The sequence below is a fragment of the Tubulanus polymorphus genome, chromosome 9, assembly GCF_964204645.1.
Source record: "Tubulanus polymorphus chromosome 9, tnTubPoly1.2, whole genome shotgun sequence".
Taxonomy (NCBI): Eukaryota; Metazoa; Nemertea; class Palaeonemertea; order Tubulaniformes; family Tubulanidae; genus Tubulanus; species Tubulanus polymorphus.
The window spans coordinates 15,993,781-16,021,313 of record NC_134033.1 but is presented as its reverse complement, the minus strand read 5'-3'; the positions used below and the strand labels follow the sequence as shown (position 1 = coordinate 16,021,313).

Below are 27,533 nucleotides of genomic sequence, written 5' to 3'. Positions count from 1 at the left end.
TAGGTCGGGACTTCGAGCAAAGTTGCAAACGTACACATGAAAACACATATTAGTTTAGTTCTAGACAAACTGCACAGTCTCAAAGATACAAGCGGTAAAACTATTGCTAAATATCTATCGAACGAAAGCCCAAACAGTAACCAGTCTCTGGCTCTTGATGACATGCGATAGACTGTGTCGACTAGTGGTATATTTAGAAGATACATATTTAAAAAAGATCCCTTGTATTTGTAGCGATTAAAGAAAGGAGATATCCTGGACAATACGTATAATTCGCGTCCGAACAACGCCATGAAACAATGCACAGTTTCAGCCAGAGCGATACACCGCAAATACAACACACTGGAATTATTCAGTTTCATCATCCCTAAAACTACGTACGATATGAGATTTAGTACCGTACCCGCTGCATAGAGGGCGCATCTAGCTACCGTCATGGACACATCGGAAAGATATCGGTCGATTAATTGTCCAGAATTGATATGAATCGTTACTCCGCACCGTGGATCCGGGTGCCAACCTGTGGTTACATTGCCTGTGTTCATCACTTCGACGCGCCTGAGGTATAAGTCGAGGAAACGCCGAAGCGGGAACACGCGCGCATTTGCTCGCAGTTAACTACTGGTTATCCGGTGTTCGGGAGCGGTACTTAAAAAAAATGAGACGTCGTGACAATGTTTCTAAACCGTACGCGTTTTGAGTTAATGGCAGTACGCGCGCCGCGATAACCTGCAACCGGCAATTTGTGAGAATCGGCGGGAAGAACGGGTTGTTTCTGCCTCAAGTAGAAATTTGTGAAATGACAATCAAATCTTGTGCTTTGTACTCCAATGTCAAAAGTTCGTTTTAACGCAGTCATCGTTTGTAATGCCACTGCTTACTCGACGCCAACATTTTCTGCAGAGAACAAATTTGCTCAATAAAACTCAAATTTAATGAAAATATCACTCTTTATAACGCCATATTTTTATTCGTACCAGCCACAGGGACTTGATACAAAATGATTTTGACCACAGTATCCTAGGTACTATATATAAAAAAAAACTTTTTATGTTGTGACAAATCAAGTCCATGTGGTCCCAACAGTGTCATTGTAACGATTAATAGAAGTGACAGTGAAGTTAGGCACACTCACCGGGGATCGAACCCGGGTCGAGTACGTAGAAAGCGAGCATGCTAGCCATTAGACCAATAGAACTAGTCCACTTGGTCAGTGGTTATACAGCTTGTAATATATGCGTAACAGCAATATAAAGCGCTTTTACTGTATTCGCCTGGGTTTCCGAGTTCTTCAAGCGATCACACCAATCCTTCTTGAACCAAAAAAACAACGATTGACAACTTTTTATGAATTTTTAAAATATTTTCTAATCAATTCGATTGAAAGCATCTGTTACTTTTGAAACTTTGTAGAGTTAAGATAACAAGTTGAATATACAATATTCGACGCAGAGTCAGGAGATCGAAAATTATAGATTTCGTATAGAAAATAGATTTTCAGAAGATATTCGTGACATATTAGTTGTCGAATAAACACTATAATCCGTGTAAACTGTAGATAAATGAAGAAATCCCACACTCCGAATTCTAAAATTATACGATCAAATTTATTATAATGAAACCACAACGTTAAAATTCGAAGTGTGGGATTTCTTCATTTATTCGTGACATACATGCGCCATAAAAATCCTCACTCCTGGTGGGTTCCCTGGTATCTGGGACTCTGTATCTAGACTATCAGTGAAAACAACAAGTTTTGTTAGATTTGTATGGAATTCAAATAGAAAATTGTATAATTATATTATCATTATTATCATCAATCTTGAAGCATTTCATTTTAATTAAGATCTATAGCAGGTTGGATCTGCATTATACACAGGACACAGTTCCACTTGTAAATTAAGATTGACTGAGGGTTAACTCATTGAAAATGAACTATGTTTTTAACTCAGAGTTAACTCATTGAAAATGAACAATGTTTTTAACTTAGAGTTAACTCAAACCCACAACTGCGGAACCGGGTGACTATCATCTTACATATGAAGATACTATATCGGATTGAATGAAGTTTTTTAGTTAAGATGCTGTAACAGATCGTATTTCTAACCAATTATTATGTGACCGTCAATACGTATTCAAATCTCAATAAAGCGGGATGTATAGTCTTTCGATCGTAGTAATTCGGTAGGAAGCACGTGTAAATTGCCGAGTCGGACCGCTTCAGATTATGTAGCGTTACTTCCGATGAGCTGTAGTCGATACTGAAATTATGAAATGCAAGAAAAATCTCAGATAAGAAATAAGTTGATTCCAAAGCCCAGGTGTCGGGTCTTATAATGTCAAGCCTTGTGTGAGGTACACCAGACCACACCAGATATGGTGCAACAAGGGTTCCAATGGTGGATCTAGGATTCTTTGAACGGGGTGGTCTTAGACATTTTATTGGACACTTAATTTAAAAAGGGCCGAGTTGGCAATGCGAGGGCTGCAGGTGTGAAACATTGGTGAAACATTCAAGTTTTGGAGGGGTTGGACCAGTACGCCCCGGTCCCCCTCTCAAAATCCGGGTTCAGTTTCATTAAAATGTTTAAGCATAAAATGGTTAAATTTTAATTGTTGTCCTCATTGAAAGCATGAATTAATAATATATAAATTCGGTGATTAAACCAAAAAATTGATCTTTGTCCGTGATCCTATAGCCATACCTATTAGTGTAGATACTGTCCATCCAGAATCGAACGTTTTTCGTTTTCGCGTCGAACGCGACTCACTTAAATCTGAACGACGACGAGACGACAGACGGGGAAGAGGAGTCGTCTGCCTTCGCAGAGGAACATTGAGAACAATCCGAGTTCAAACAAAACCAGTCGTTCAACGTGCTACATTTAAACGCAACCGACTCGCCGTGTCGTCTGCTGATCTCGATTTTACGATTTTTAAAATTCTCGAAATCGCCGAGAACCGGTTTCGCAGTACAGTCACCGACTTGACCGTTACAAACTGAAAATGCGAAGAGTTTTAAATCTAGAAACACGTAACTGATTATGACTAATTTATAGACCGAAAATACGTGAATGAAAATCAATGTTGGTGATTTGCATATTACGACTGTCTTCATTTGCATAATTTACGGAAATGCCCCGCTGGTGGAATCTGTTTGAAAATTGCCATGGATTAAACCGTTTGATGTCGGTAAAATTGAAAAGCTGAATTGATCACAGCAAATACGTTTACGATGAATTCTGGAACAAACTAGATTTTTTCTAATTCAATTTTTTTTTTTTGAAGAAGCATCAATGAAATACGTACCGTCGACTCTGAGTTCGACCTCGTGAATAATAGCACCGGATGGATAACTACAGCGATACTTTCCGGCCATGTGTGTGTTCACCGATCTCGTCGATATCTTTGACATATCGCCGACGACAGGCTTCCAGGAGTTACGTCCCAAGCGACCCACTTGTAACGGCAGCCAGTTCCCGTGAACTAGCCGATGCCATACTACACTACTACTGTTATCGGCGACCGGGCACGTCAAAGTGGCCGAGAACTCATCGCAGGCAAATTCAATAACAGGAGCCGTAATTCTTATTGACGAACATGAAACTGAAAATAGATACAGGATTTTCAAGAAATAGAATGCCAGTAAAATCATGGATCTGCTGGCTCCAATTTCATTCAATTTCAATTCATTTTATAAGGTAGCCTGTTTTAAGAATATTTACAAACAAAGCAGAAATGAAATTGAGAAGACTCTTATGCGGGCCGAGCAAGTGCTAGAAGGCCGCTATACACCACGAGCACCCGCATGAAAGTCGACGGAAAATTCGCATTTCTTTCTAAATCAAATGAAATTTCTATGGAAACTCACCGTGTATCAAAGTAACGCATAGCGCTATGAAGAAGACGCGCGGAGTCACATTCATCTTGGATTCAACGAGTTCAAGCTACTGGAAAAAGTTAAAGAGGGAATCTTAATCATTCGAATGCAATGTCAGGGTTGAATTCTATGAACTTGATACTGGATATTTCTCAAAACGCTTTAAAATCATAATGATTTCGAGGTAGTTATATATCAAGTTTTGCATACATAAACATTTTTAGAAATCGGGATGAATTTTTGAAAACTTTTTCATCTTCATCGTTCGAATCTATTTTCATTTCGGGTTAGATGGTTTTTGCTTGCCGCGCATTCGTGCACTCTTGCCCATAAGTCGGATTCCACCGTGGATAACCATCGATAAAACAATATATCGTGAAGATAATATGTAGCGATTCCCACAACGAAAACGGAAGACAAAATTCGAATATGTTCACCGGCGTTAATGCCGCGGAATCTCTACAATTTCATATTCACTGCGGACTATAGTTTCATCGAGGGATATTCGATACATGGTTTTCGTGCTCGGGGAAATTGCTGTTGACAATATTTGCACAATCAGGTCTCTAATTAGGTTAATGAGCCTGTAGAGAGAGAGAGAGCAATGTAACGAGATGATTGACCATGACATTATTAGTGTTCCAATGGAATATAAGCCACATCATCATCTATCTATCTATCTACCATCAGATCAACACCTCTTCAAATTGAGATGACTCAAAAATTATGTAATCGCTTGGAGTAATAATTTGTCAAATGATTACTCTAAGCATGGATACTAAAGTCCACGCATCAAGGTAATTGCTTCACCAAGAACCTTAGTGTCTGTTGCACCACACAGTCGGTTACACCTTGGAGTAATCATTTGACAAATGATTTCTCCTAGGTTACACCATGGACGTATAAACTAGATTATAATCTAGTTTATACGTCCGTGGTTACACTAGGATGATAGAGTGACGGAGATCACTGTGGAGAGCTGACCACTGCCAGGACCGGGTGAAGGTTGTTGCGGGAATGATAGCGGGTAGTTATAGTAATGTACACCGAGCGCCACTAAAAATTCAGTAGAACTCGCTTAATTCGGATCACCTGGGACTGGAAACATTTTTCCGAATCATGCGCTTTCGTTTGAATAGAAATAACCTCGGGACTGAAATTTTAGTCCGAAATAAGTGAAATATGATAAAACCGAACGGAATTAAACCGAGTTATACTGTATAGTCAATGGCTATGGTCCACCACACTGACCACTCGTTACCGACATAACCAGACGCAATCACTATGAAGGCCTATATACACTGGTCCGGGATTTTTACCAACCACCCTTCCTTGTTCGATCCCTGAATTTGCCTATTTCAAATAGTCTTCTTAATCAAAAGAATTGCCCTTGAATTTTATCATAAATAAGAATAGTGAATTTAAGGCGAGGCGACATGATCGTTTTCGACTTGTTCGAAAATAAACATTTCATGAAAAATCTTTCCAAAACTATATGTAAAAAGTTTACGATAAAGCGAACTCGAAATAACGTCAATTTATATCAGACGACATAAGACTAACCTGTTTGGCGATTCAGAGATTGTTTCGATAGTTGTTCAACTGTTTCCAAGCGAAATGCCTGATGATGAGGTATTGGGAATTGGACGGTATTTATACGGGCCCGCCGAAAAAAATTGGTAAAACCCGAATGAAACAACACAGTTTTTGTAAATAGACACAATGCGTGAGCGTCACGTATAATAATAGTGAGTGCTACTTACTAGGAAGATTTTTTAATCGTCGATTTCAAACAAAATTGAATAATCTATTGATTCTAATACCATTCTCAATGTTTCTGTGTAAAACAGATATTTCAAACTGATTTAATTGATCGTCAATATACTATATATAAATATATTCATCTATAGAAAAATTTAAAAAAACTTCCGCATTTCCCAATTATTATTTTGTGTCGTTAATCATCGTTTGTATAAAAAAGACGTAACAAAACGCGTGACTAATTCCACACAGGCCGCGCATTATAATCTGTGTGACTGGCCCCCACCACCTCCGTTCATCCTATCACCAAATTCCGGGGTAAAATGACTGATTATCACATACTTATCACTTGCGGTGAGCAATAAGTGAGTAAATGTAGTGTGAGCAAAATATGTTTTGATGCGAAAAGAAATCGACTTAAAAACCGACAAATGGATAAAATCGATGGTTTATTAAGACTGCACCAGGGAGTTTACAAATTTGACTGATTATCGCATATAGAGTTTGAAAATGTGGCGTGAGCAAAAAATGTTTTAATGACAAAAAATCGACTTAAAGACTGCAAAATGAATATAAACACGACACGGTTTTCGGGCTGCACAGTTTCACTGGTCTTAGTATTTGTGTTGTAAGTGCTCTCTCCAATATTATAGTAAATGGTTTTACCAACATGGCAATAATGTGGCGTGGGCACAAAAAATGTTTTAATGACTAAATCCACTTTTCGGCGATCCTTCAATAGGGCATACCGCAGTGAAAGATTGATATAAGAACACTGGTTTATTCAGACTGCGCAGATTCACTGGTCCTCGTACGGTATTTGAGGTATGTTATAGAAAAACGAAATATCCCTATAACAGGTGATGAGATATAAAGCCGCGCATCCATGAGCCATCTATATGCATCCCTCTTGTTTGTAATAACATATGATTTATACTGCATAGCCTACATAGAAAATATGTCGATGAAAGAAAATACTTTAGTAACCCATCCGATTGTCAACGCCCGCCTCTGCAGCGGAGGCCGTGACTCATTGACGTTTTGGACTTTTGGCCGAGGGGCTTCTTTGACGAAAAGACATTGTTTTATATATACTGGGGTAAACAATTTTTTGTGTCAGGCGATCCGAGTTCGGTAGCGATAACCAACCCCTGGCAAGCGAGGATGAAGGCTGGCAGGCACCCAGGTTTCTAAACTAGTTGCCGGTCTAAACCTGCGAATGCAGGTGGCGCAGAATTGGACAGGCGACCAGTCTAGCAGGTTTGTAAACGATCGGCCCTGGTGCTTACGAAACAGTAACTAGCATTCCCACTGGCTAGGCGGCGCTCTGCAACATAATCGGTGATTTTGTAAATCAATCGACCGTGTCTCTCCTGACAGCTGTAATAGTAGTGTTTACAGCACTGACAGATCGAATTTACTGGTTCAGAATCTCATAGAGACTGCTGAAAACAGGTCAGTGCTCATTTCATAGTCAATAACCGTTTTGTTTTGGAAAACTAGCTCAAAATGTCAACGAATAGACTGACTTCGTGAAGTTGAATGTAAATTGTAGGAAGTGGTTATTTAGCCGGATCCGGTTACCGACTTATAAAAGATATTTTACCGGATCCATATATTATGTAACAATAAAATCATTTTATTGGGTTAAGGGTTAGCATCGCGCTACAGGCCTATAAGAAAACAAATTATCATTATTCTTATTATCATTATTAGGCCTATATTATTATTTCTACACGGGCCCCTGGACTCAAACTTTGCAGATTTCCAGAACTCTAATATGTATTATGCGGATCTATTTTCAGTGATATCAGCAGCGGTCGCGGTGGTTGATGTTAGGACGGTTGATCGCTACGGCGACGGGTCTGTTCGTATTCATGAATATCTTACGCATTGTTAAAGATGAGAAATCGGCGACGTTTAAAGAATTAGAGGCTTCGTGTAAACAGAAACGTCCGAAATGCGATAACGAACAATTCCCGAAAGAAGAATTGAAAGAGCGTTTAACGGCGACCGAGTACCGGGTTACACAAGAGGGTGGAACTGAAAAGTGAGTATCGATGAGGAGCAGCTGTCCTTCGAAGCTGTTGAACAGTCAGGGCTTAGACTTGGGGGGTCAGTCTAAGAACATTATTAGTTCTAGGCCTATAACCAATCTACCAACTTAAGACTAGTCTAAACTCATTTTGGTTCTATAACCAATCTAGCAACTTAAGACTAGTCTCAACTCATTTTGGTTCTATAACCAATCTAGCAACTTAAGACCAGTCTAAGCTCTATTTAGTTCTATTGCCAATCAAACAACTTAAGACTAGTCTAAGCTCTGTTTAGTTCTATAACCAATCTAACAACTTGAGACCAGTCTATGCTCATTTTAGTTCTATAACCAATCTACCAACTTAAAACCAGTTTAAACTCATTTTGGTTCTATCACAAATCTAACAAATTGAGACCAATCCAAGTTCATTTTGGTTCTATAACCAATCTAACAATTTGGATCAGTCTGAGCTCATTTTAGTTCTATAGCCAATCTAACTTACATCAGTGCAAGTAAGTCCTGTTGGCTGATTTGGATCCATTTGGACCAGTCAAAAGAAGATCTTCATAGACAAACTGACAACTTGTTACTTAAGATTTGTAACAACCCTAATAAGGCTGCGTGATTTGCTGAATTAGAATTCTATAGTAGCGAATAAACGAATTGTAATAATTGTATTTTCAGGCCATTCAGCGGTAAATACGTGAATCTAAACGAGGACGGAATTTATCAATGCATCGTCTGCGGAAATCATTTATTCTCGTCGGACGCGAAATATTCGACGAGTTGCGGCTGGCCGTCTTTCTTCGACTCGCTCGACAAATCAAAAGTGACCCTCGTTAAAGATTTCTCACACGGTAAGACTCACTCCGTTTCATTTGTCGTCGGCTTTTCATTTTCTCCGCGAAAAAACGTTTTTAAGTGTTAAGCGATGGATCCCATTTATAGTTTTTCCTCGAAATTTGCCTCAGCGATTATACAACGAGCGATCTGAGGAGCTGATTGGCGCCGCAAGTTTCGTGCACACCCGGTCTAGTGTGGAAGGGTCATCAGGTTCAAATCTCTGCCTGGGGAGGATAGATACCCCCCATCTTCAGAGAATCAGTGATAACAGTAACAGCACTGTTTCTCTGAAGATGAAATTTGGTTAAATCTCTAAACTGTCGGATTTAAGTAATCTTTGAAATATATTATCAATTAATAGAATTAGATTATTCATAATATAGATATAACTGTTGAAGCAGTGGTAGTTCGTCGGTGTAGATGTAGACTATAGATCAAGTTTCATATCGTCGTTGTGGTTTCATTTTCTAGAGAATTTTAGATTGGAAAAATGAAATATTTTATCTTGTCGTCAAAATGTAGAACACTGGTCCTTGGCCTCTCCTCAACCTGACCTCTGCTACTCAGAGGCCTACTCTGTATGTCTAGGCTTTTTAACGGGGGAAGAAGGAATGCTGAACCAGTTTTTAAAAATTCCCTGAGTGGCTGGCGCTCAGTTGCTTGATCCGAACCTGCTGATTTAGTGGTGTCCTGAGTTGGTTCCCAGTGGGTGTTAACGGTTTAGTTGAATGAAGGAGAATCAGGTTGCCCGTAGTCGTAGCGTGGTTCTTACAGATTCTGGAAAGTGGGCATTTTTCCCAGCCCCTCAAAAAACTATAGAATTTTTGTTTTTTGTTCTCTACATGGCTTAGGAAAATGTATGGAAAATCAGGAAAAGGTGACAAAATGAAATTTCCCTTCTATTTTGAATTTTAGGCTGTATGCCTATACCAACCAGTAAATGTCCTATTACACATTTGATAACAAACTTCATGAAAAAACACATTGTTGATGATAATTGGCACTTACTTTGAATGAACCTACATTGCCTGTTCTAGGTTGGCGATATGTAACTTATAGGTATATGGAAAATTTAGCTTATTCTCTTCAATGTCCATCAAGCGCCTAGAAATTGTATGAAAATACGTGTACACTGACATTTCCCAGACCCTTGTTTTGTGTGCGTGGATAGTTAACTTGCCATATTTCAGTTTATACCCTTTTCATTTTTTGTCCCCCGTCAAAGTCTGCCTCAGGATCTGCCCCTGATGACTTGGCCTTACTCGAATGTAGATATTATGGGACTAAGGTTTGATTACAGGGATGGAACGTATTGAAGTATTGTGCGGTAGTTGCGGGGCTCACCTGGGACACGTTTTCCCTGACGGACCGTTGCCGACTGGAGTACGTTATTGTATCAATTCGGCTTCGTTAAGATTTCGGGCGTCCGATTCCGATGATAAAGATGAATTGTAAATCGTATTTTTAAAAGTTGAATAAATAAAGAATGATGAAAAACATTGAATATTTTCTTTTAAGTCTTGATTTTCTGGTGAATTCTCTATCTCTCTCTAATGGGTTTATCGTGTAGTAGTTTAAACACTGCGCTCGCGGTTCCCTGTGTTTGGAAATATTTGGGAATTCGATCGATTTTATGCTAATCCGGGAAATATTTGGAAAATTGCTTTTACAGGGGTATCTAGAACCCTGTGTTACAGGGGTATCTGGAACTCTTATGTTACAGGGGTATCTGGAACTCTATGTTACAGGGGTATTTGGAACTCTATGTTACGGGGGTATCTGAACCCCTAAGTTACAGTGGTATTTGGAACTCTATGTTACAGGGGTATCTGCACCCCTATGTTACTGTGGTATCTGCACCCCTATGTTACAGGGGTATCTGCACCCCTATGTTACAGTGATATCTGAACCCCTATACTCTAGTGGTATATAATTGTGGGTATGTCAGTGGAATATCTGATGAGATATTGCTTGCTGTTGCTGCCACTGATGTTGCTGCTGCTATATTTTTAGTAATACAGTTTTAGCTGCAGGTGTTTCAAATTCCAGCACGCTTTCTACATTGCAGAACTATTCCGTACAAACAACTACTCCGTGAGATCAATGAGGAAGGAGTTCCTTTATACAAGACCCGAGAAATACTGAGCTAATATACAATCCCTCAAATCAAAAGAAAAAAGAGTCGGAAATGTTTCTTCAAACTACAGTCAACCCCCGATATACCGCCCTTCCATTTACCTCCGCCCCCGCCAGCCTCGCCAGGATTTCTCAATGTACATCTCGATACCGATACATAATAAAACACCCCCGATATACCGCCATACTCTCTATACCGCCAAAACCGTTCTGCGCCGATGTGGGCCCGCGGTATATCAGGGGTCGTTTCGACTATATCTGACTAAGTCATCACGCTCAGCGAAATACATAATCTAGAACAAAGAGACTGATTAAGTAATAAAACATGATAGAAACTAGGAACGACATGAAAATAGTTACACAAACTAAACATGTTTAAAAGCAGAGCAAATAAGTGGATAGTTGTATGATAGACAGTGGTGTGTTTACAGAGGAGTGTTCAATAATAGCAGTGATCACCCGAGTATTTTTGGCCCGTGCCAAATTTAGCCGGGAGCAACAGGTGCCAAATCGGCTTACCTGTTTGGCCTGACAAAAATGTCAGACCAGATCGAGCCAAATTTTAGCAAGGGTCAAGTTATTGCGTTTAAATTGCAACTGGTTCCGGAAGTGACTCTGACCATGGACGTATAAACTAAACTAATCTAGTTTATACGTCCATGCTCTGACTCACTTCACTTTGTTAAAGGATTGTTTAGTATTGAGTGAGTGGTTTACGTGTGAGTGCACTCTCTAATTATGAAGCACGGGCCAAATTAGACTCAGGTGCGATCTATACCAATTGGGCCTGGGCTAACAGTGGCGTTGGAACTGTAGCTGCTGCGGCAATGGTTTAGTGAATAATGTTTTATTTTCTTGCTATTCCACGTTTTGACGAAATTGAAGTAAATTCGCCGCGGCAATAGTAGAACCCGTGGAAAATCGGCATCTCGAAAGGAATGTCCATCTCATATTCGCTTGTAAAACATTTGAAATGAACTATAACCGATGAGTGTTACTAGCCTCCAACCGTAACAACTGCCGAATTAGATCCTTTATAACTCGCAGCTATACGTGAACGTTTTAATATTCACTGATGTGGATTAAAATTACCATGTAATAGAGTTGAAACATAAAACTATGGTAATCTTTTCGAATCAGATTAAACCGTACGTGTATGTGCCACACCTGTAGCCTAATGCTCGGTTTTTCCTCTTAACCCTTTCAGTGCATCAACACCGCAGTGCGGTGTATAAATCAGTGATGGATTTTGCTAGAACACCACGCTAGTACACTGCACTATGGTGTATTGATGTAATTAGTAATTAGTTTTTATATCTATTGAAAGATGGCAGCACCTGTGAAACAGTGAAATATCAGTAACTAAGATTCACCGTGCCGCGTGGTTTTCCCGTTATTAAACACACTAGGGTGGAATTTTTCAAAATTTTCAAATCATCTCCAGCACCATAGGGGTCATTCATTTATTACGTACGCATCAAGGGAGGGGGAGGGGTCAGGGCAATTACGTACTGTAATGCTTAATGTATATGAAAAAATGGCCGCTTTGCGTACAGAGGGGGAGGGGAGTTGAAAAATTCAAATTCTATGCGTACGTAATAAATGAATGATCCCATAGGGTATTAATTAGCCAGCACTGAAAGGGTTAAAACCGCCTGAAAGGAAATTTCATACACCAAATTGGTCTGGTTTTCCCCGTGAATGATTTAAGCGGGTCTGCACCGCTTGTTCACTCGTACCGAGTGGTAATATACACGACATAATATTTCGGTTTTTTTTTCCCGTTTCAGGTCTGCAGAGGATCGAGGCGACATGCGCGAAATGCGGCTCGCATCTCGGACACGTTTTCGACGACGGACCTAAAAAGCAGACGGGCGTGCGCTATTGCGTGAACAGCGCGTCGTTGGAATTCCGTAAACACACGACCGTGTGACGTGCGACACGCGACCGATATCTCGATCTCGCGGCGCTCGAGTTTAAGTGATAATTTACGCGAACTAGATGAATTTTCGAAGCTGAAAAATGTGCCGTTTGTTGCAGTGACTGGAAAATATTTGTCGTGTGTTATTTTGATCAGTTTTGCATCGTGTGGAATTAAGTTTGGAATGAAGTTCTCCTTATATCCAGGAATGACTGATCTGTAGTGACCCTGATTAAGTTGACTCTATGTTTTTCAATGAAGAGTGAGCTTTCCTCCAGTTCAACTACTGTAGAACCAGGTTCTATAAAATTATAGTCTCTAGCATAGTTTTTAAAAGCTATTTAAAAGCTTCCGCGAAATAGCAGCAGCAACGATGGTTTTAGAAGCGTTTCTATTCATGGCTGATTAAAATAACCGATAAATAGAGGGATTGCGTTGATCGAGTCTTTGCGCTCGGGGAGAGCGGAGATAAGAGCACGGAGAGAGGGAAGAGAGAGAGAGATTTTAGAATGAACGAAACCCACAGTATATACACATCAGTACTAACTCTGTATTAGCAATTCAAACAAATCTCGCCCTATTCCACTCAACTCTAGGTGAAGGGTGGGGCACTCAACTAGAGTTGAAGGGGAGGGGGAGCACTTAACTCAAGGCGAGGGGGCACTCAACTCTAGGTGAGGGGTGGACACTCAACTCTAGGTGAGGGGTGGGGGCACTCAATTTTAGGTGAGGGGTGGGGACACTCCACTCTAGGCCCAGCTCCACGCTAGGAGACCCAGTCGAGCGACTGGATACCTGGATGGACCCCGAGAACTGTTTTCATCACTTTCGAAAAAATGAGAAATATCATTATTTTTATTGTTTTGCATGATATATTGATATATATGATTATGATTATGATAATGATTATGATTATTATCTGCTGTTGTTGTTTTGAGGGTTGTTTGTTTTTATTTTCTCGTAGATTATGCGTGAATCATGATAATGAATTGACCGCCCGCCGTGTATTAATTTATTCAAAATCTATTTCTCAAGCATATTAAATATTTACGTATCAAACGACTATCAATGTTATTGTATACGTTGTCGCTCTCAGTGTTTTCTTTTGATTTTAATAGTTTATATATATATATATATATATATATATATATATATATATATATATATATATATATATATATATATATATATATCAGTATATTGTTAATTAAATGTATTCAGTTTATTAAAGTTTGTTTATTGCTTCGCGTCCAGGAATGCCAAGGTCAAGGCTGATAAATCATGCCTAAATTAATGATAACCTTTTTCGACAGTTATTTCAATCAGTTATTGATTTGGTTATTCATTTATTATGTACACATTAGGGGAGGAGGGGTCAGTGCCCGATTTTGCGTACATAGGCAGGAAAGGGGTTGAAAAACGCAAATTTTATGCGTACGTAATAAATGAACGATCCCTTGCTTTATTTGTATTGTGGTGTTTAAAATGAATTTATATCTAGGCTATGCTAGTCAGTAAGGTACATATCCGATAGAGCCTTGTAGAGATTTCTTAACATTGTTCATAGCTTGGGTGCGAGTTTAAAGTCAGGACCTGCACCTTTTCGGCCATTTCTCATTTTAGTGCGAAGTGTGGACGATCAGTTTATGAAAGCATGCTGATGAAATCTTATTTCTGGTGTTTGTAGTTCATTTTCAATTAAGAATGTCTCCCGTGAATTACCGAACACATGTGAAGCGTGGATGATCAGTTTGTGAAAGCGCGCTGATAAAATGTCTTATGTCTGATGTTTGTAGTTCATTTTTCAATTAAAAATGTCTCTGATGAAATACTGAACACAGGCGAAGTTTGAATGATCAGAAATTTGAAGAACGGTCGTCCGGGGAGGTTCCGGTCCATTCAACATTCGTCATGTCCCGTCAACCTCTGCGGTATTTTCGATGTTTTTGACACTGGTTGTCAAACTAATTGTTAGTATTTATTCATTTCTCTTCCTGCTATTTACATAGAATATATATTCATCCCTGGCTAATTGTGTTTAGGTTGAATCATCATTTAATTATACACGCGATATGTAGAACATAGATGCAATATGTAAGTCGTAATGCTGATCACGTTGCGTGTCAAGTCTGGTCCTCTCCTGTGAAGTTGAATGAAATTCAACCGGTCAGATGACGGAGCTCCGCGATTATATGCATATAACCGAACTGTTATAATATATATAATACCATAATAATTTCATAACTCGGTTATTAAATGCAGTAGATTATTGATATAACGTATCACTTGAGACCGATGTTGAATATAATTCATGAAAGCAGTGATAAATAGTGAGAATATGAATCCACGTGTCATTTGAACACGTACCTAGCATTTGAACTCTTTTTTTTAGGGGGGGGGGGTGCGGAGTATCCTGAAAAGGGCAGTTCTGTTGGATATAACGGTAATATTTGCAAAAACTTGTCGAAAATTTCCGGGGGGTGTCCACTCCTTAACCAAACCCCCTCGGGCCCCTAGATACGGCCCTGCATGTTAACCAGTGTCTGCTGAATATCTCAACAGTTCACTCTGTTGAAGTTAAAACAGGGTAATACGTGCACACATAATCTAGAACCTTGAACTGTTAAGCGCTTTTAGGGCTCCGGTCCATATGGTCACGATTCGGAGCCTTAAAACCGAGGACTCAAAACTGAACTGGGCTTATCGTTATCGAGCAAATTATAATCGCCCGAACCTTGAGTGTGACAGATTGTATCTGATGTTTACCTCAAGGGCGAATGGATAATTACAAGTATTCATTAAATGGGCATTTTAACAACTTTAGATGGCATTGTTTATAATATCTGTGTAGAAAATGCTGAAACCGGTTCTGATTATAGTTAAAATATTGGAAATAGTCAGATTACTTCCTTCTGAAAAATCATATTGAATTCTCTGAGGAAAATAAAACACGTTTTTTGTCTAATAAATATCTTATTTGTTTTGTATCTCGCTCAAGGAGTTTTGAATATTCTGTGTTAAATCAATCAATCAATCGATTATCGATTAATTAATTATTAGGTAAATGAACGTCTTTAAATTTTGCATGAACTAGGTGGCAGCACCATATGGGCCCCTAGTGGTGTTAGCGTGTACTAATGTTATATTGCTGGCAGTCGGGTTGTTAGATGGAAATGATTGTTTTATAGTGCCCCATTATAGTGACTGAATTCGCCACTATCAGTATAAATATTTGTTAACACATGATAAGCCCATATTTGATCGAAACGTTTAAGCATCAGCCTAGACTGGTCGCCTGTCCAATTCAGCGCCACCTGCATTCGCAGTCAGAATAGCTGAAGGTAGAGACCGGCAACCAGTCTAGCATCAGCCCGCAATATCATATTAGTTCGCAGAAATGCCACTAGGGGACCGTATGGTCCCGCCATCTAGCACACTGTTCAGTGTACCTGGGTTCGAACCCAATATATACCGCGATACCTAATGGTCCAGGCACTGACTTAACGATGAGCAGCGCCCATGCTGGGTACCTTGTTCGAGCAAGTCCAATATTGATAACCGATGGTGTGGTCCAGATGATGAATAGAAAGCCCTCTAGAAACAAGAAGTCCCGGGTTCGAACCTGTTCTCCATCCCAGGATTTATATTATAGAGAAATAATAAAGTCAAAGACAGATTTACAAATGAAATATTGATTTATTTTTCATTCTGTACAAATTTACACGAACAACAGCCTTACAAAAATAGACAGTCTATACTGTGACAGTATAATGGTTTAATTTATGAAGTTGAGTTGACAAATAGATATATGCAGCTTATACGGCAACAGTATAATAGAATCATTTATAAACTTGACATTGAATGTGAATGATTTTTAGGAAGTGAATATACCGGGTATAACCGATGTAGCGTTACCTAGTAAATGCAATTCTGGGGATAGTTCGTTCTGATTGGTTAACGGCATTAAACAAAAGGAGCTATATTGTTCCTAGTCCTGTCTCTTGAGAGCATCGAATGAAAAATTTATGAAAAGTCCAGGGGCTAGTTTTATAGACTGGTATTACCTTTAACCCGGGGGGTTAACTCAATTCATTATCAATTGAGTTAGCCCCCGGGTTAAAGGTAATACCAGTCTATAAAACCGGGCCCTGGGCTGTACCTAATATTTGAATTTCATGGGGGTAGAGAAACCTGAAAAAGGGCAGATCTATAGAATATAACAATAGTTTTTGCGAAAAGGGCACTTTTCCAAAATTTCTAGGTGGGCAACTGCCCCCTGCTAGCTAAATACGGTCCTAGGATTCGACAGGTTGCCTACAGCTGTGGGCTAGGCCCCGGTATAATATCCACTTCCTATAACCGCTAGTGGTATCTCGATGAAATAAACGACATCATTTTTTCTGAAAGAAATTCATTAACGAAGTTTGTTTGTTGCTGCTCGTCATTTTGTCGCTAGGCGACGTTTTCTTTTTCCCGGCGCCGGCTTTAACTTTCGCGTCCTACAAATAGAGATCGAGAATTAAGAATTTGGCAAAATTTTCCACCTGCTCCCGACTTAAAAGTCCAGTTTTACGTACGATTTTAGCTTTAGCCGTGTGAGCTGGATTCGATTTCGCCGGTTTTTTCGCGTCTTCTAAATCGGAGTCGTCCGTACAAGATTCAAATACGTACTTGTTCTTCGTCACTGAAATCACAAGGAAGTGACATCATCAAATAAAACAACCAGTCAAAAGTTGTTTAGAGTTAACCAGTGGATAATCGACATAGTGACAATTAATTGTCGGAACTTGGATTTAAGACCGGTATTAGATCTTAACCAATCTGACAACTTACGACCAGTCTCACGACTTAAGACCACTTTTAGACTTTAGTCTCGACTATGAAATCGGATCCAGTTCCACAGTTGTGAGTCAAGATTTGATTCAGAGTAAGCTCATTGAAAGTATTCATTGATTTTAATTCAGAGTTAGAATCAGCTCATTTTCATTAGTTTACTCGTTTCAGTCAAATCTTAACTCACAACTGTAGAACTGGGTCCTGGGGCCAGTTGTGACTTAAGAAGTCCATAATTGGTCTTAAATCTTAACACTGGTCTTAAGTTGTTAGATTGGCTACAGAACTAAGTTGGTCTTAGACTGGTCTTAAGTCTAAGCCATAACTATGCAACTGCCCCCTGGTGATTAACGAGGGATACAGTTGGATGATTCTGCCCCTGGTTATAATGTTCCTAGTAAGAACTTGACTTACAGGTTAAGAAACAACGAAAAGGAACTAATCTTTAACTATGTTTGTAATGAAGTTTGACGAGCTCAAATTAGTTGATTTCCGATGTTTGAACTCAATCACAACCATGAACCCGGGTTTCGGAAACGGTACGCACCCATGAATCCGTCATCATCGAGGAACGTCTCCGGAACCATCTTCCTCACTCGTTTCCTACGTTTAACTTTACCGTCTGCCGTCGTCACGGTAACCCGTTCGACTCGCGGAGGTTCGGGTTCGGCTGCGACCGGCGGAGGGGGTGTGGTTACACGCGGTTCTGCTGCGGCCGGACTAGGAACTGGACTATCGTCGTCTATGTCGATACCTGTGGAAAATAAACATGAAGTTATGGAAAAGAGGGAGAGGGAGGGGGAGGGGGAGCGAGAGAGAGAGAGAGAGAAAGAGGGGAGGAATAGAGGTTGGGAGGAATAGAGGGAGGTAGAGAGGTGATTATACACACCGTCGTCCTCGCTGCTGCTGCTGCTTTCAATCACAGTTTTAACTCGACGACGTTTCTTACTCTGAGTCGACTCTTCGTGGTCCGATCCGCGTCGAACTGACTTCTTACTTTTTCCTTTATTTTTCCTGAAACGACGGCAAAAATTACCGGTAATCGAAAATAACAAACCGTACAAAACTTTCCGTAAAATGAATCGATGTACTTTACTTTTCAACGGGTTTCTCGTTGTCAGATTTCTTTTTGTCGTTTGGTAGATTTTTCTCGTTCTCTTTTTCACGTTGTTGCTCGGCCCCGCGCTGCCCGGCCCCACGCTGCCCCGCCCCGCTCGTCGGTTTGACCGTAAACGCCATCATTCCTTTTTTCTCTTCTTTCTATTAACACACACACACAAATACAATTGAGTTATTAACCCTTCTAAACGCGAGTCATTAAAATAAATGCAAAAATTACCATTCCTTTGTTGGGCATATATTTTCTGAGACCCGAGGCCAGTTGTACAGTAGAAGCTTAGATAGAAAACCAGTCTAAGTCCATATTGGTTCCATAGCTAATCTTTTACTTAAATCCAGTCTGACACAATCTTAGTTCCACAGCCAATCTAACAACTTTTAAGACCAGTTTTAAGACCAGCAGTTCTATAACCAATCTAACAACTTACGAACAGTCTAAGCTCATTTTGGTTCTATAACCAATCTAACAACTTAAGACCAGTCTAAGTCCAGACTTCTTGATAGAACAAGTGGATACCATAAGTGGAATTTACTTGCTTTGTCTCCGGTCACAAACTCTTCAGATAGAATAAAGATTTAAAATACAAACCTTTTTAACCGTTTGTTCACTAGCTTTTTCCTGTTGCTCGGTTTGTTTCTTCTGTTGAGCGGTGGTCGCTGCCTTCGCGAACATACCCGCGATGCCTTTCGGTTTCGGCGCATTTTTAATACGTTCAGCCTTTAACGATATCGTGAGATTTTACATTCATCATTTCATCATGTGGAAATGCTTGCATTTCAGAATTCGGAATCTCGACTTCAGAAATTACCTGCGCTTTTTCGCGTTTCGCCGCGATGTCCTGAACTGCCGTCTGCTCTAGATGACTGATCTGTTCATTCGATTTGCGAACGGCTGCTGCATTCTTTATTGCGCTGAATCTTTTTAGAAACGAAGCCAAAATATAGACAAACTGGACACGGGGGTGAAAGTGGAGAAATACTGCACAACTTACCTTTGCGTATCAAACATATTCTCTTTGAAGGACTCGTAATTGACAATAAACAAGGCATTTCCATCCTAAACATCAATTAAGATATATCGATTTAACAGGAAGGCCACTTTCCGCGAATTTACAAATTCCCTGAGTTTTCCAAGTTATATAAACGCAAAATTCCCTTAGAATCCCAAATATTCATTAAGAATCCCGTACTGATAAAGAAATAAGATACTCATGGTCGATAACATTTTCCAAATTCCCCGAGATTTCAAGTTTTTTTTTCAAAATTTCTCAAATTCCCTGACCTTCCTAGATTTTTCTGATTCCCTGATATAGGGACTATAGAGGGTCGAATTCAAGCCCAAAATCCGGCAGAACGTTGCTATAATACATTTTTACAGAAATCATGAACGAAATCTTTTTCGATAAAAATCGTTACCTTGAGTTTCGAGCGTTGAACGCTGTATATTTGACTGCTTATAATGGAGTCGAACTGCGATTGAACGGAGTGTAATTCCTCACCACAAACCAGACGAACTTCTTCAACCTATTCATAAATAAATAATCTTAAAACAATTGCAACAATTCCACGCACATAGAAAAGCTGAAATTTTCACTACCTATATCTAAAGTGAGCAGTTTTAATTTGACGAATTTAGGCTAAGAAAATTGATTCCTTGTTTCTCATATATCTGCTGAGCTTTGACCCGCCTAGCTGGGCCCAGTTTCACAAAAAAGTTTAACTCCTAAAACGATTTAATTTTTTCATTTATCTTAAATCCAATTTAGACCTTAATCTTTTTTGCGAATTGGGCACTGTACATTAATTTTTTTAAATCACGATCAAGCTAACAATAACAGACCCAATTACAAATTTTATTACAGTTTACAAAATGACCCGGCTGATTAGGAGAAACAAGGTATCATTTTTTTGCCTTAAGCATTGACATTCTAAGCGTATTGTGTGGAGAGTCAACATTCCAGAATCTCTGAGCCTGTGTTGGAGCATGCTTAACCACCAAAATTAAAATTGATCTCGATTAAATACAACTTAACTAACCCATTATATTCCGTTTCAGTTGCCCAGAAACATTTTCAATAAAGATTTATTTACTCACTGTTTTAGCATCGTGAGTTTTGGTGCCGCTGATCAAGTAGGTGATATGCAGTGCAGGTGCGTTTTCCTTTTTCTTAGTTTCCTCAACAAATTTCGCCAGCATTCTGAAAGAGAAAGAGGAATGAAGAAATATGACAGAAGTAGAGATGCCCCGGGTACAGGGGCAGTAGGGGGCGGGGGTACAGGGGCAGTAGGGGGCGGGGGTACAGGGGCAGTAGGGGGCGGGGGTACAGGGGCAGTAGGGGGCGGGGGTACAGGGGCAGTAGGGGGCGGGGGTACAGGGGCAGTAGGGGGCGGGGGTACAGGGGCAGTAGGGGGCGGGGGTACACCAACGCAATATCAGTCAGTTATTCTATTCTACACAGTAATGACGGATTGCGAAAGCTTCATTACTTTTCTGACCAAAGTGGCCAGGGTCAAGAGTAGCGTCGTGTGTCAACAGCGGGCAGCGCCGAGACGAGAAAACTTACCGTTTAGCATGGTTCACATGTACTTTTAGAGTTCTGCAAAGCCATTTGTAGGTTACCTAAAAAGAGCATGTGAATTTTACTTTTTGTTTGACTCGATTTGAACATCATGGACTTATGAGTTTTAGAGTCCATGTCCCCGCCATGATTTGAACAAAGGGGCTTGTAAACTAGGTTCGATTTTTTCTCCAGATGTTGTTGATAATCTCGCGAGAATGGCACTGAATTTGAACATGCGCAGTGGATTGCACCGCATCAATACGGTCACCGGCAAATCAGAAGCCGTTTCATCCCTTGTTATTTTTATACACTAAGGCGCCCCGGATATGTAACGACCAATTGTTTATCGGAACTTTGTAGCGGATAAATAAACAATATCAACACAAGGTATTTCCGTGATATTTTGAATTTATTCGCAGTTCATATTCAGCGCTATTCTCTCGAGATTATCAACAACCCAGAATAAAATTCAAGCCAGTTTACAAGCCCCTGCTGAGTGAAAAATTTGCGGGAGCGCCCAAAAATTCAGAATTCCATAAATTGACAAGTTTTTATTTCGGTGGTTTCGTAATTATGTTTTATTGAAGCTCGTTCTAAACTTACAACTTTGTTTTCATCGTTGATAAATTCGTCCAAATTCTCCAAAAACATCTCAGTTTCTTTTTCGGAGTGGGGTCTGTCTGCAGAGTGCGCAGGGGGCCGCTGCGGCCCCCTGCGCTCAATGGGTGCGCAGGGGGCCGGGTATTGTAAAGTGAGAACTGGTATATGATGCTAGACGAAACGATGATTTTTTACCAATAATGCAGAAATTTACAAGTAAAACTTAGTAAAACTATTAAAACGCGGCCCCTTGCGCACATATCCAGCAGTAGACAAGTAAAACTATGGTAAAACTATTAAACCGCGGCCCCCTGCGCACCTATCCAGCAGAAGACAAGTAAAACTATTTACACTATTAAACCGCGGCCCCCTGCGCACCTATCTAGCAGAAGACAAGTAAAACTTAGTAAAACTATTAGTTCAGAATCAAATAGAAATCTTGCGGCCCCCTGCGCACCTATCTAGCAGAAGACAAGTAAAACTATTAAACCGCGGCCCCCTGCGCGCTTATCCAGCAGCAGACAAGTAAAACTATTTACACTATTAAACCGCGGCCCCCTGCGCACCTATCCAGCAGAAGACAAGTAAAACTATTTACACTATTAAAACGCGGCCCCCTGCGCACCTATCCAGTAGAAGACAAGTAAAACTTAGTAAAACTATTAGTTCAGAATCAAATAGAAATATAGCGGCCCCCTGCGCACCTATCTAGCAGAAGACAAGTAAAACTATTTACACTATTAAAACGCGGCCCCCTGCGCACTTATCCAGCAGCAGACAAGTAAAACTATTTACACTATTAAAACGCGGCCCCCTGCGCACCTATCCAGCAGCAGACAAGTAAAACTATTTACACTATTAAAACGCGGCCCCCTGCGCACCTATCCAGCAGAAGACAAGTAAAACTATTAAAACTTTTAAAACGCGGCCCCCTGCGCACCTATCCAGCAGAAGACAAGTAAAACTATTAAAACTTTTAAGACGCGGCCCCCTGCGCACTTATCCAGCAGAAGACAAGTAAAACTTAGTAAAACTATTAAACCGCGGCCCCTTGCGCACATATCCAGCAGTAGACAAGTAAAACTTAGTAAAACTATTAAACCGCGGCCCCCTGCGCACCTATCCAGCAGAAGACAAGTAAAACTTAGTAAAACTATTAGTTCAGAATCAAATAGAAATATAGCGGCCCCCTGCGCACCTATCTAGCAGAAGACAAGTAAAACTATTTACACTATTAAAACGCGGCCCCCTGCGCACTTATCCAGCAGCAGACAAGTAAAACTATTTACACTATTAAAACGCGGCCCCCTGCGCACCTATCCAGCAGAAGACAAGTAAAACTATTAAAACTTTTAAAACGCGGCCCCCTGCGCACCTATCCAGCAGAAGACAAGTAAAACTATTAAAACTTTTAAGACGCGGCCCGACGGCCGAAGCAGACGATTAATTGGTAGAAGTAGGAGTAGTTTCATATCGCATACTACTATGTATATGTATTGCCGTTTCGTAAATAATATCGTGTGGTTTTCACTTTATTAAAGCGGCCCCCTGCGCGCGGCCTCCTGCGCACGGCCCCGTGCGCACTCTGCAGTTTGATATGACTCCTTTTTCGTTCCCCATTTTACAACCCGGGACAACCGATTAATGTGGAAGGCGAGTTAGTTCACACTTTCACCGGCTACGCTTAATATAGCGGCAGCACTTGACGGTCAAGGCAGTTCGAACCCGCGATATTTCAAACCCAGCCGCCACTCGAGATGCGCAATTTCCAGGTTATCCGCGTAGTTATTTCTTCTGAATTAATAAAATGCGATATGAATTAAAAAACTGAGTTTAAAGTATGTATTCAATGTTAGTTTTCTGTTCGGAGTCTCATACTGTTCCGGCTGCTCCCCGTGGCGAAACTCAAGTTAAGTGTTCAGGGGAACGGTGCAAGTTATCCACAGAAATGTAACATTGAGGCCATATACAGGATGAGGATGCAGATACAAAGTGGAGACGAGTCCGCTAGAGCTAGCCCGGTATGAAGCAAATATAGTATAATAAAGAGTGAATTGAATTGGGTTGCCAATTCAATTCAATGAATCCTTTCATGTGACATACTGCCTTTTAACTTGTTTTTCAATCAAATTTTATTGTTGTATGAATGAAACTGATGATAAGAGATGGGTTATCGCTCGTCGTCTTCTCGGTCTCCGGATAATCGGCGTCAGACCGTCAGCAGCAGCAGCAGAAAACAACAACGGGGTGGAGGTAAATCGAGATCACACCGCAGCAGCAGCAGCAGCAGCAGCAGCAGATCACCTACTCCTCGTCGTCGTCGTCATCGCAGCGAAAACAGATCAAGATCTAGATCGAGATCACCGGCTGCAAATAAACGTTACAACAACAGAACCAGCACCAGCAGATCCAGATCACCTGTAAATAAACACCGAGGGGGAAATCTGAAGAATGAAGGACACCGCGCCGGTGGAAGGTATCCACCCGAGAACGGAGGACACCGTAGTGGCGGGTATCCCGAGAACGGAGGACACCATTCCTCGTTCGGAGGACACCATTCCTCGTTCGGAGGACACCGTGGTGGCGGGTATCCCGAGAACGGAGGACACCATTCCTCGTTCGGAGGACATCATCATTCTTCTTACTCCGACAGAAATAACTCCAATCCGGATGTATGGGAACGGTATGTTACCAAATACCGATGATACAGATTCAAAAAATTTCTTATCAAAACTTCATTATAAAATTTTTTTTCGAAGAATGTTGGCGAATTTTTGGAATTTCTTTTTCAGACAAAGACTGGAGAGAGAGAAGATCGGAGCTACGGGCGTGCCGGAGGTATGGGCGCTGTCTCCAGCTCACGCCGGTCTGTCTGATGACGAACAAGATCACGAAGATACTAAACATAATAAACCTATCGATAATTCTGATGATAGCGACGACTCTTCAACGGGTAACCCACACTTATCAATTAGCCTACTCATGATCTGAGGGTCCAGTTCCACAGTTCTGATTTAAGATTTAACTCTTGAGTCAATTCATTGAAAATGAACTGACTTTAACTCAGAGTTAACTCTTACTCACAACTGTGGAACTGGGTCCAGTTCCACAGTTGTGAGTCAAATGATATCTAAACTCACAACTGTGGAACTACGGACAGTTCTACAGTTGTGTGAGTTTGATCAGACTCTGGGCCCAACTCTGGTTCCGCTGTTGTGCGAGTTGTGAGTTATCTATGAGTTCAAATAAGTTCAACGAGATTTTCATCTTTTTAGGAGTGAAAAAGAAGAAAAGCAGCAAACGAAAGAAAAAAGATAAAAAACATAAATCGAAAAAATCAAAGTAAGAAATTTCATCAAAATATAAATTCTTAATAAGTTGATTTGTAGAAAGTTTGTAAAAATTTTATGAAAAATATTGTCGCCTCTTCAGGAAACACAAGAAAGAAAAGAAAAAGAAGCGAAAAAAGAAGAAAGAAGAGTCGTCCGGTGAGAGCAGTTCGGATAGCGACGACGGAAGTCAGGAGGAAGGAATTTGGGTCGAAAAGTCCAAATCAACTCCGGGTAAGTTTTAGAATGTTATCCAAAAAAAAAACGCTTTTTCTGTTTGAAATTGGGAAATTCGGCTCATTTCGACGCGGGGTTTTATTTTAAGGTCAACTGATCGTCGATCGAGAAGACAACGAAGACGACATTGTCGGACCGGTTACCCACGGCAACGACGGACAGGGTCAAAACTCGGGTCCGTTAGAGTAAGTACCGAGTATAACTGAAATTGATTGGCCACTAGTTTTGGTCGAGCATTACTGCCACAGATATGAATTGATATTTTCCATTTTTTCATCTCTAGTTTTGGTCGCGCGTTACTGCCGGGTGAAGGTGCCGCGATGGCCGCGTATATCGCCGAGGGTAAACGAATTCCTCGTCGCGGTGAAATCGGTTTAACTTCGGACGAGATTCTGAACTACGAGGACACCGGATACGTAATGAGTGGAAGCAGGTCGGTATTCGATTCAATGAATTCGTAGATTATCGTCGATTTAGCGATAAAGCACGACCCGGTTCCACGGTCAGGGTTCCTACAGATCAGCCATTCCTATAAGGAGAACATGTCGAGAAAAGTGTCCACATCACTTTCAAATCCCTATTACAGTAAACTCCTCCTAAATCGGTGCTGTTAATTTCGATACACCACAGAAACTCTGTTTCTGAATGAGCTGCTAAGTAATTGGGTAAAAACAAATCCACGTATCGATTTAGTTGTAGTCTACTGTACAACTACAAACTAAACAAACATTACTAATTGTATCTTTCTTAAAATCAAAGCAGTTTTCAAGGACTTTTAAGTATTTTGCTCAAATTTCAAGCACCTTTGAATGCATTTCTGTTTAAAAGGAATCAAGGAGTCGTAGGTACCCTGACAGTTTTGAGGTCACAGTGATAAATGAAACCATCACCTTACATAAGCAAGCATCAACCCCTCTTCCCCATTTAGTCTCCTAAGTGCTTACTGTAAGAAGAAGCGTCACGCCAGCTATCCCATCAGATGGCGCCACTGAGATATCAGACAAACTCGATCAAAATTAGTTCCTATTAAGCAACTTTGACCTCAATTTTCCGTGTTCTGAACCAAAAATTGGGCAAATCACGCATCGAAATAAACTGATTAGTCTTTAGAGTTCATGTGTGCCACGATTTTCATATATCATGCATAGAATTTGAGAAATTATTGTTCGATTTTAATTGAGTCTGAGAAGAAATCCAGCGTCGACGTCATTAGCAACACCTGGCGGATTATGGCGGAATTCTGCTTGCCACAGTAGCGTTGCCTGTACCCCATCACGTAAGGCCTTTTAAAAGCGGTTACTTTTCATGGCATTTATTGATTTTCTCTCTTCAGACATCGTCGCATGGAAGCCGTACGTCTGCGTAAAGAGAATCAGATTTACAGCGCCGACGAGAAACGAGCTCTAGCTCAGTTTAATCACGCCGAACGCACGAAACGAGAACAGAAAATATTGTCGCAATTCAGAGAACTGGTTCATAAAAAAACGCACACTAAATAAAACCAGGGCGACTACCCGGGGTGATGGCTTCACCTAGGGATCATTCATTTATTACGTACGCATAAGATTCGAATTTTTCAACCCCCCTCCCCCTCTGTACGCAAAATCGGCCATTTTTTCATATACATTAAGCATTACAGTACGCAATTGCACTGACTCCTCCCCCTCCCCTAATGCCTACGTAATAAATGAATGACCCCCTATGCAGATTTGGTGACTCCTGGGGTTGTTGGCTGCTGCAGAGCAGATTTGGCATACTCCTTGGGGTATTGGCTTCAGCTGAGCAGATTTGGGGGGACTCCTTCGGGTGTGTGTTGCAGCGAGTTCTATTGAGGGATGGGGGGAGGTTCCTCGGAAGGGATGGTTGGGGTAGCTCTCGGGTGATGTGGGGGCTCTTTCTGATGGGTAGTCAGGGTATCCTTCACGCGGTATGGGGCTCCTCTTGAGACATGATGGGCTCTTGAAATGTATAGGCCCTCTGTTATCGCGGGTTGGAGTCGCAGAGGCATCTCTTGATATTGTAAATTATACTTCATGTATATTTTATTGTACATATTCAACTATTGTATCTTAAAGATGTGAATAAATACGCATTTTATCTATTGTAAACTAAAAACACGCGTCAAATTGTCATCTCTATTTATTGTGAATATGTTTGGTGGTTTATTCAGGATCGGATGCTGTGCAGATATCATAGAAGATCCTTATATCAGACAAAACAATAAGATGGACTTTCCTAAATTTACATGATGATGTACGGTTAAATGCATTATCAA

The 27,533-nt window shown here is 40.6% G+C and overlaps 4 protein-coding genes across 7 annotated transcripts; 2 read left to right on the top strand and 2 right to left on the bottom strand.

Annotated features, from left to right (window-relative positions):
- Positions 1-1,093: 1,093 nt before the first annotated feature.
- On the bottom strand, positions 1,094-5,716 carry LOC141911131 (uncharacterized). 2 transcript variants are annotated; one of them, XM_074802097.1, is made up of 5 exons: positions 5,644-5,716; positions 3,872-3,950; positions 3,310-3,606; positions 2,706-3,000; positions 1,094-2,261 (listed from the first exon to the last, which is right to left on the bottom strand). In XM_074802097.1, the coding sequence occupies exons 2-4, from the start codon at positions 3,924-3,926 to the stop codon at positions 2,768-2,770; spliced, it is 585 nt and encodes a 194-aa protein (XP_074658198.1). In that variant the 5' UTR covers positions 3,927-3,950; positions 5,644-5,716; the 3' UTR covers positions 1,094-2,261; positions 2,706-2,767. The 2 variants fall into 2 exon arrangements, with proteins under 2 accessions (XP_074658198.1, XP_074658197.1); XM_074802096.1 differs by lacking the exon at positions 5,644-5,716 and adding an exon at positions 5,444-5,505.
- A 1,242-nt stretch (positions 5,717-6,958) lies between these two features.
- Positions 6,959-13,272, top strand: LOC141910846 (peptide methionine sulfoxide reductase MsrB-like). Of its 3 annotated transcripts, none has more exons than XM_074801693.1 (4): positions 6,959-7,096; positions 7,447-7,691; positions 8,364-8,536; positions 12,449-13,272. In XM_074801693.1, the coding sequence occupies exons 2-4, from the start codon at positions 7,474-7,476 to the stop codon at positions 12,589-12,591; spliced, it is 534 nt and encodes a 177-aa protein (XP_074657794.1). In that variant the 5' UTR covers positions 6,959-7,096; positions 7,447-7,473; the 3' UTR covers positions 12,592-13,272. The 3 variants fall into 3 exon arrangements, with proteins under 3 accessions (XP_074657794.1, XP_074657793.1, XP_074657795.1); XM_074801692.1 differs by lacking the exon at positions 12,449-13,272 and adding an exon at positions 9,823-10,013; XM_074801694.1 differs by lacking the exon at positions 12,449-13,272 and adding an exon at positions 9,438-9,780.
- A 3,011-nt stretch (positions 13,273-16,283) lies between these two features.
- LOC141910897 (uncharacterized) lies at positions 16,284-23,326 on the bottom strand. Its single transcript, XM_074801770.1, has 13 exons — positions 23,305-23,326; positions 21,696-21,759; positions 21,096-21,151; positions 20,627-20,729; positions 19,948-20,055; positions 19,524-19,588; positions 19,341-19,449; positions 19,121-19,249; positions 18,509-18,672; positions 18,302-18,426; positions 17,960-18,166; positions 17,157-17,263; positions 16,284-17,078 (listed from the first exon to the last, which is right to left on the bottom strand). The coding sequence occupies exons 1-13, from the start codon at positions 23,310-23,312 to the stop codon at positions 16,971-16,973; spliced, it is 1,353 nt and encodes a 450-aa protein (XP_074657871.1). The 5' UTR covers positions 23,313-23,326; the 3' UTR covers positions 16,284-16,970.
- A 497-nt stretch (positions 23,327-23,823) lies between these two features.
- On the top strand, positions 23,824-27,344 carry LOC141910873 (uncharacterized). Its single transcript, XM_074801735.1, has 7 exons — positions 23,824-24,375; positions 24,485-24,645; positions 24,968-25,034; positions 25,125-25,255; positions 25,347-25,443; positions 25,542-25,691; positions 26,592-27,344. The coding sequence occupies exons 1-7, from the start codon at positions 23,858-23,860 to the stop codon at positions 26,755-26,757; spliced, it is 1,290 nt and encodes a 429-aa protein (XP_074657836.1). The 5' UTR covers positions 23,824-23,857; the 3' UTR covers positions 26,758-27,344.
- The last annotated feature ends 189 nt before the right edge of the window (positions 27,345-27,533 follow it).

Bases quoted from the DNA above. Each gene is read 5' to 3' on its own strand.
- LOC141911131 (XM_074802097.1), bottom strand. From the start codon at position 3,926: ATGAATGTGACTCCGCGCGTCTTCTTCATAGCGCTATGCGTTACTTTG. The intron at 3,607-3,871 runs GTGAGTTTCCAT...ATCTATTTTCAG, and splicing joins ATGCGTTACTTTGATACACG to TTTCATGTTCGTCAATAAGA. The intron at 3,001-3,309 runs GTACGTATTTCA...TCGCATTTTCAG, and splicing joins GGTCGAACTCAGAGTCGACG to TTTGTAACGGTCAAGTCGGT.
- LOC141910846 (XM_074801692.1), top strand. From the start codon at position 7,474: ATGTTAGGACGGTTGATCGCTACGGCGACGGGTCTGTTCGTATTCATG. The intron at 7,692-8,363 runs GTGAGTATCGAT...TTGTATTTTCAG, and splicing joins CAAGAGGGTGGAACTGAAAA to GCCATTCAGCGGTAAATACG. The intron at 8,537-9,822 runs GTAAGACTCACT...GTTTGATTACAG, and splicing joins CGTTAAAGATTTCTCACACG to GGATGGAACGTATTGAAGTA.
- LOC141910897 (XM_074801770.1), bottom strand. The intron at 19,450-19,523 runs GTAAGTTGTGCA...GTTTCTAAAAAG, and splicing joins AATATGTTTGATACGCAAAG to ATTCAGCGCAATAAAGAATG. The intron at 19,250-19,340 runs GTAATTTCTGAA...ATATCGTTAAAG, and splicing joins CGAAACGCGAAAAAGCGCAG to GCTGAACGTATTAAAAATGC.
- LOC141910873 (XM_074801735.1), top strand. From the start codon at position 23,858: ATGGGTTATCGCTCGTCGTCTTCTCGGTCTCCGGATAATCGGCGTCAG. The intron at 24,376-24,484 runs GTATGTTACCAA...TTTCTTTTTCAG, and splicing joins AATCCGGATGTATGGGAACG to ACAAAGACTGGAGAGAGAGA. The intron at 24,646-24,967 runs GTAACCCACACT...TCATCTTTTTAG, and splicing joins TAGCGACGACTCTTCAACGG to GAGTGAAAAAGAAGAAAAGC.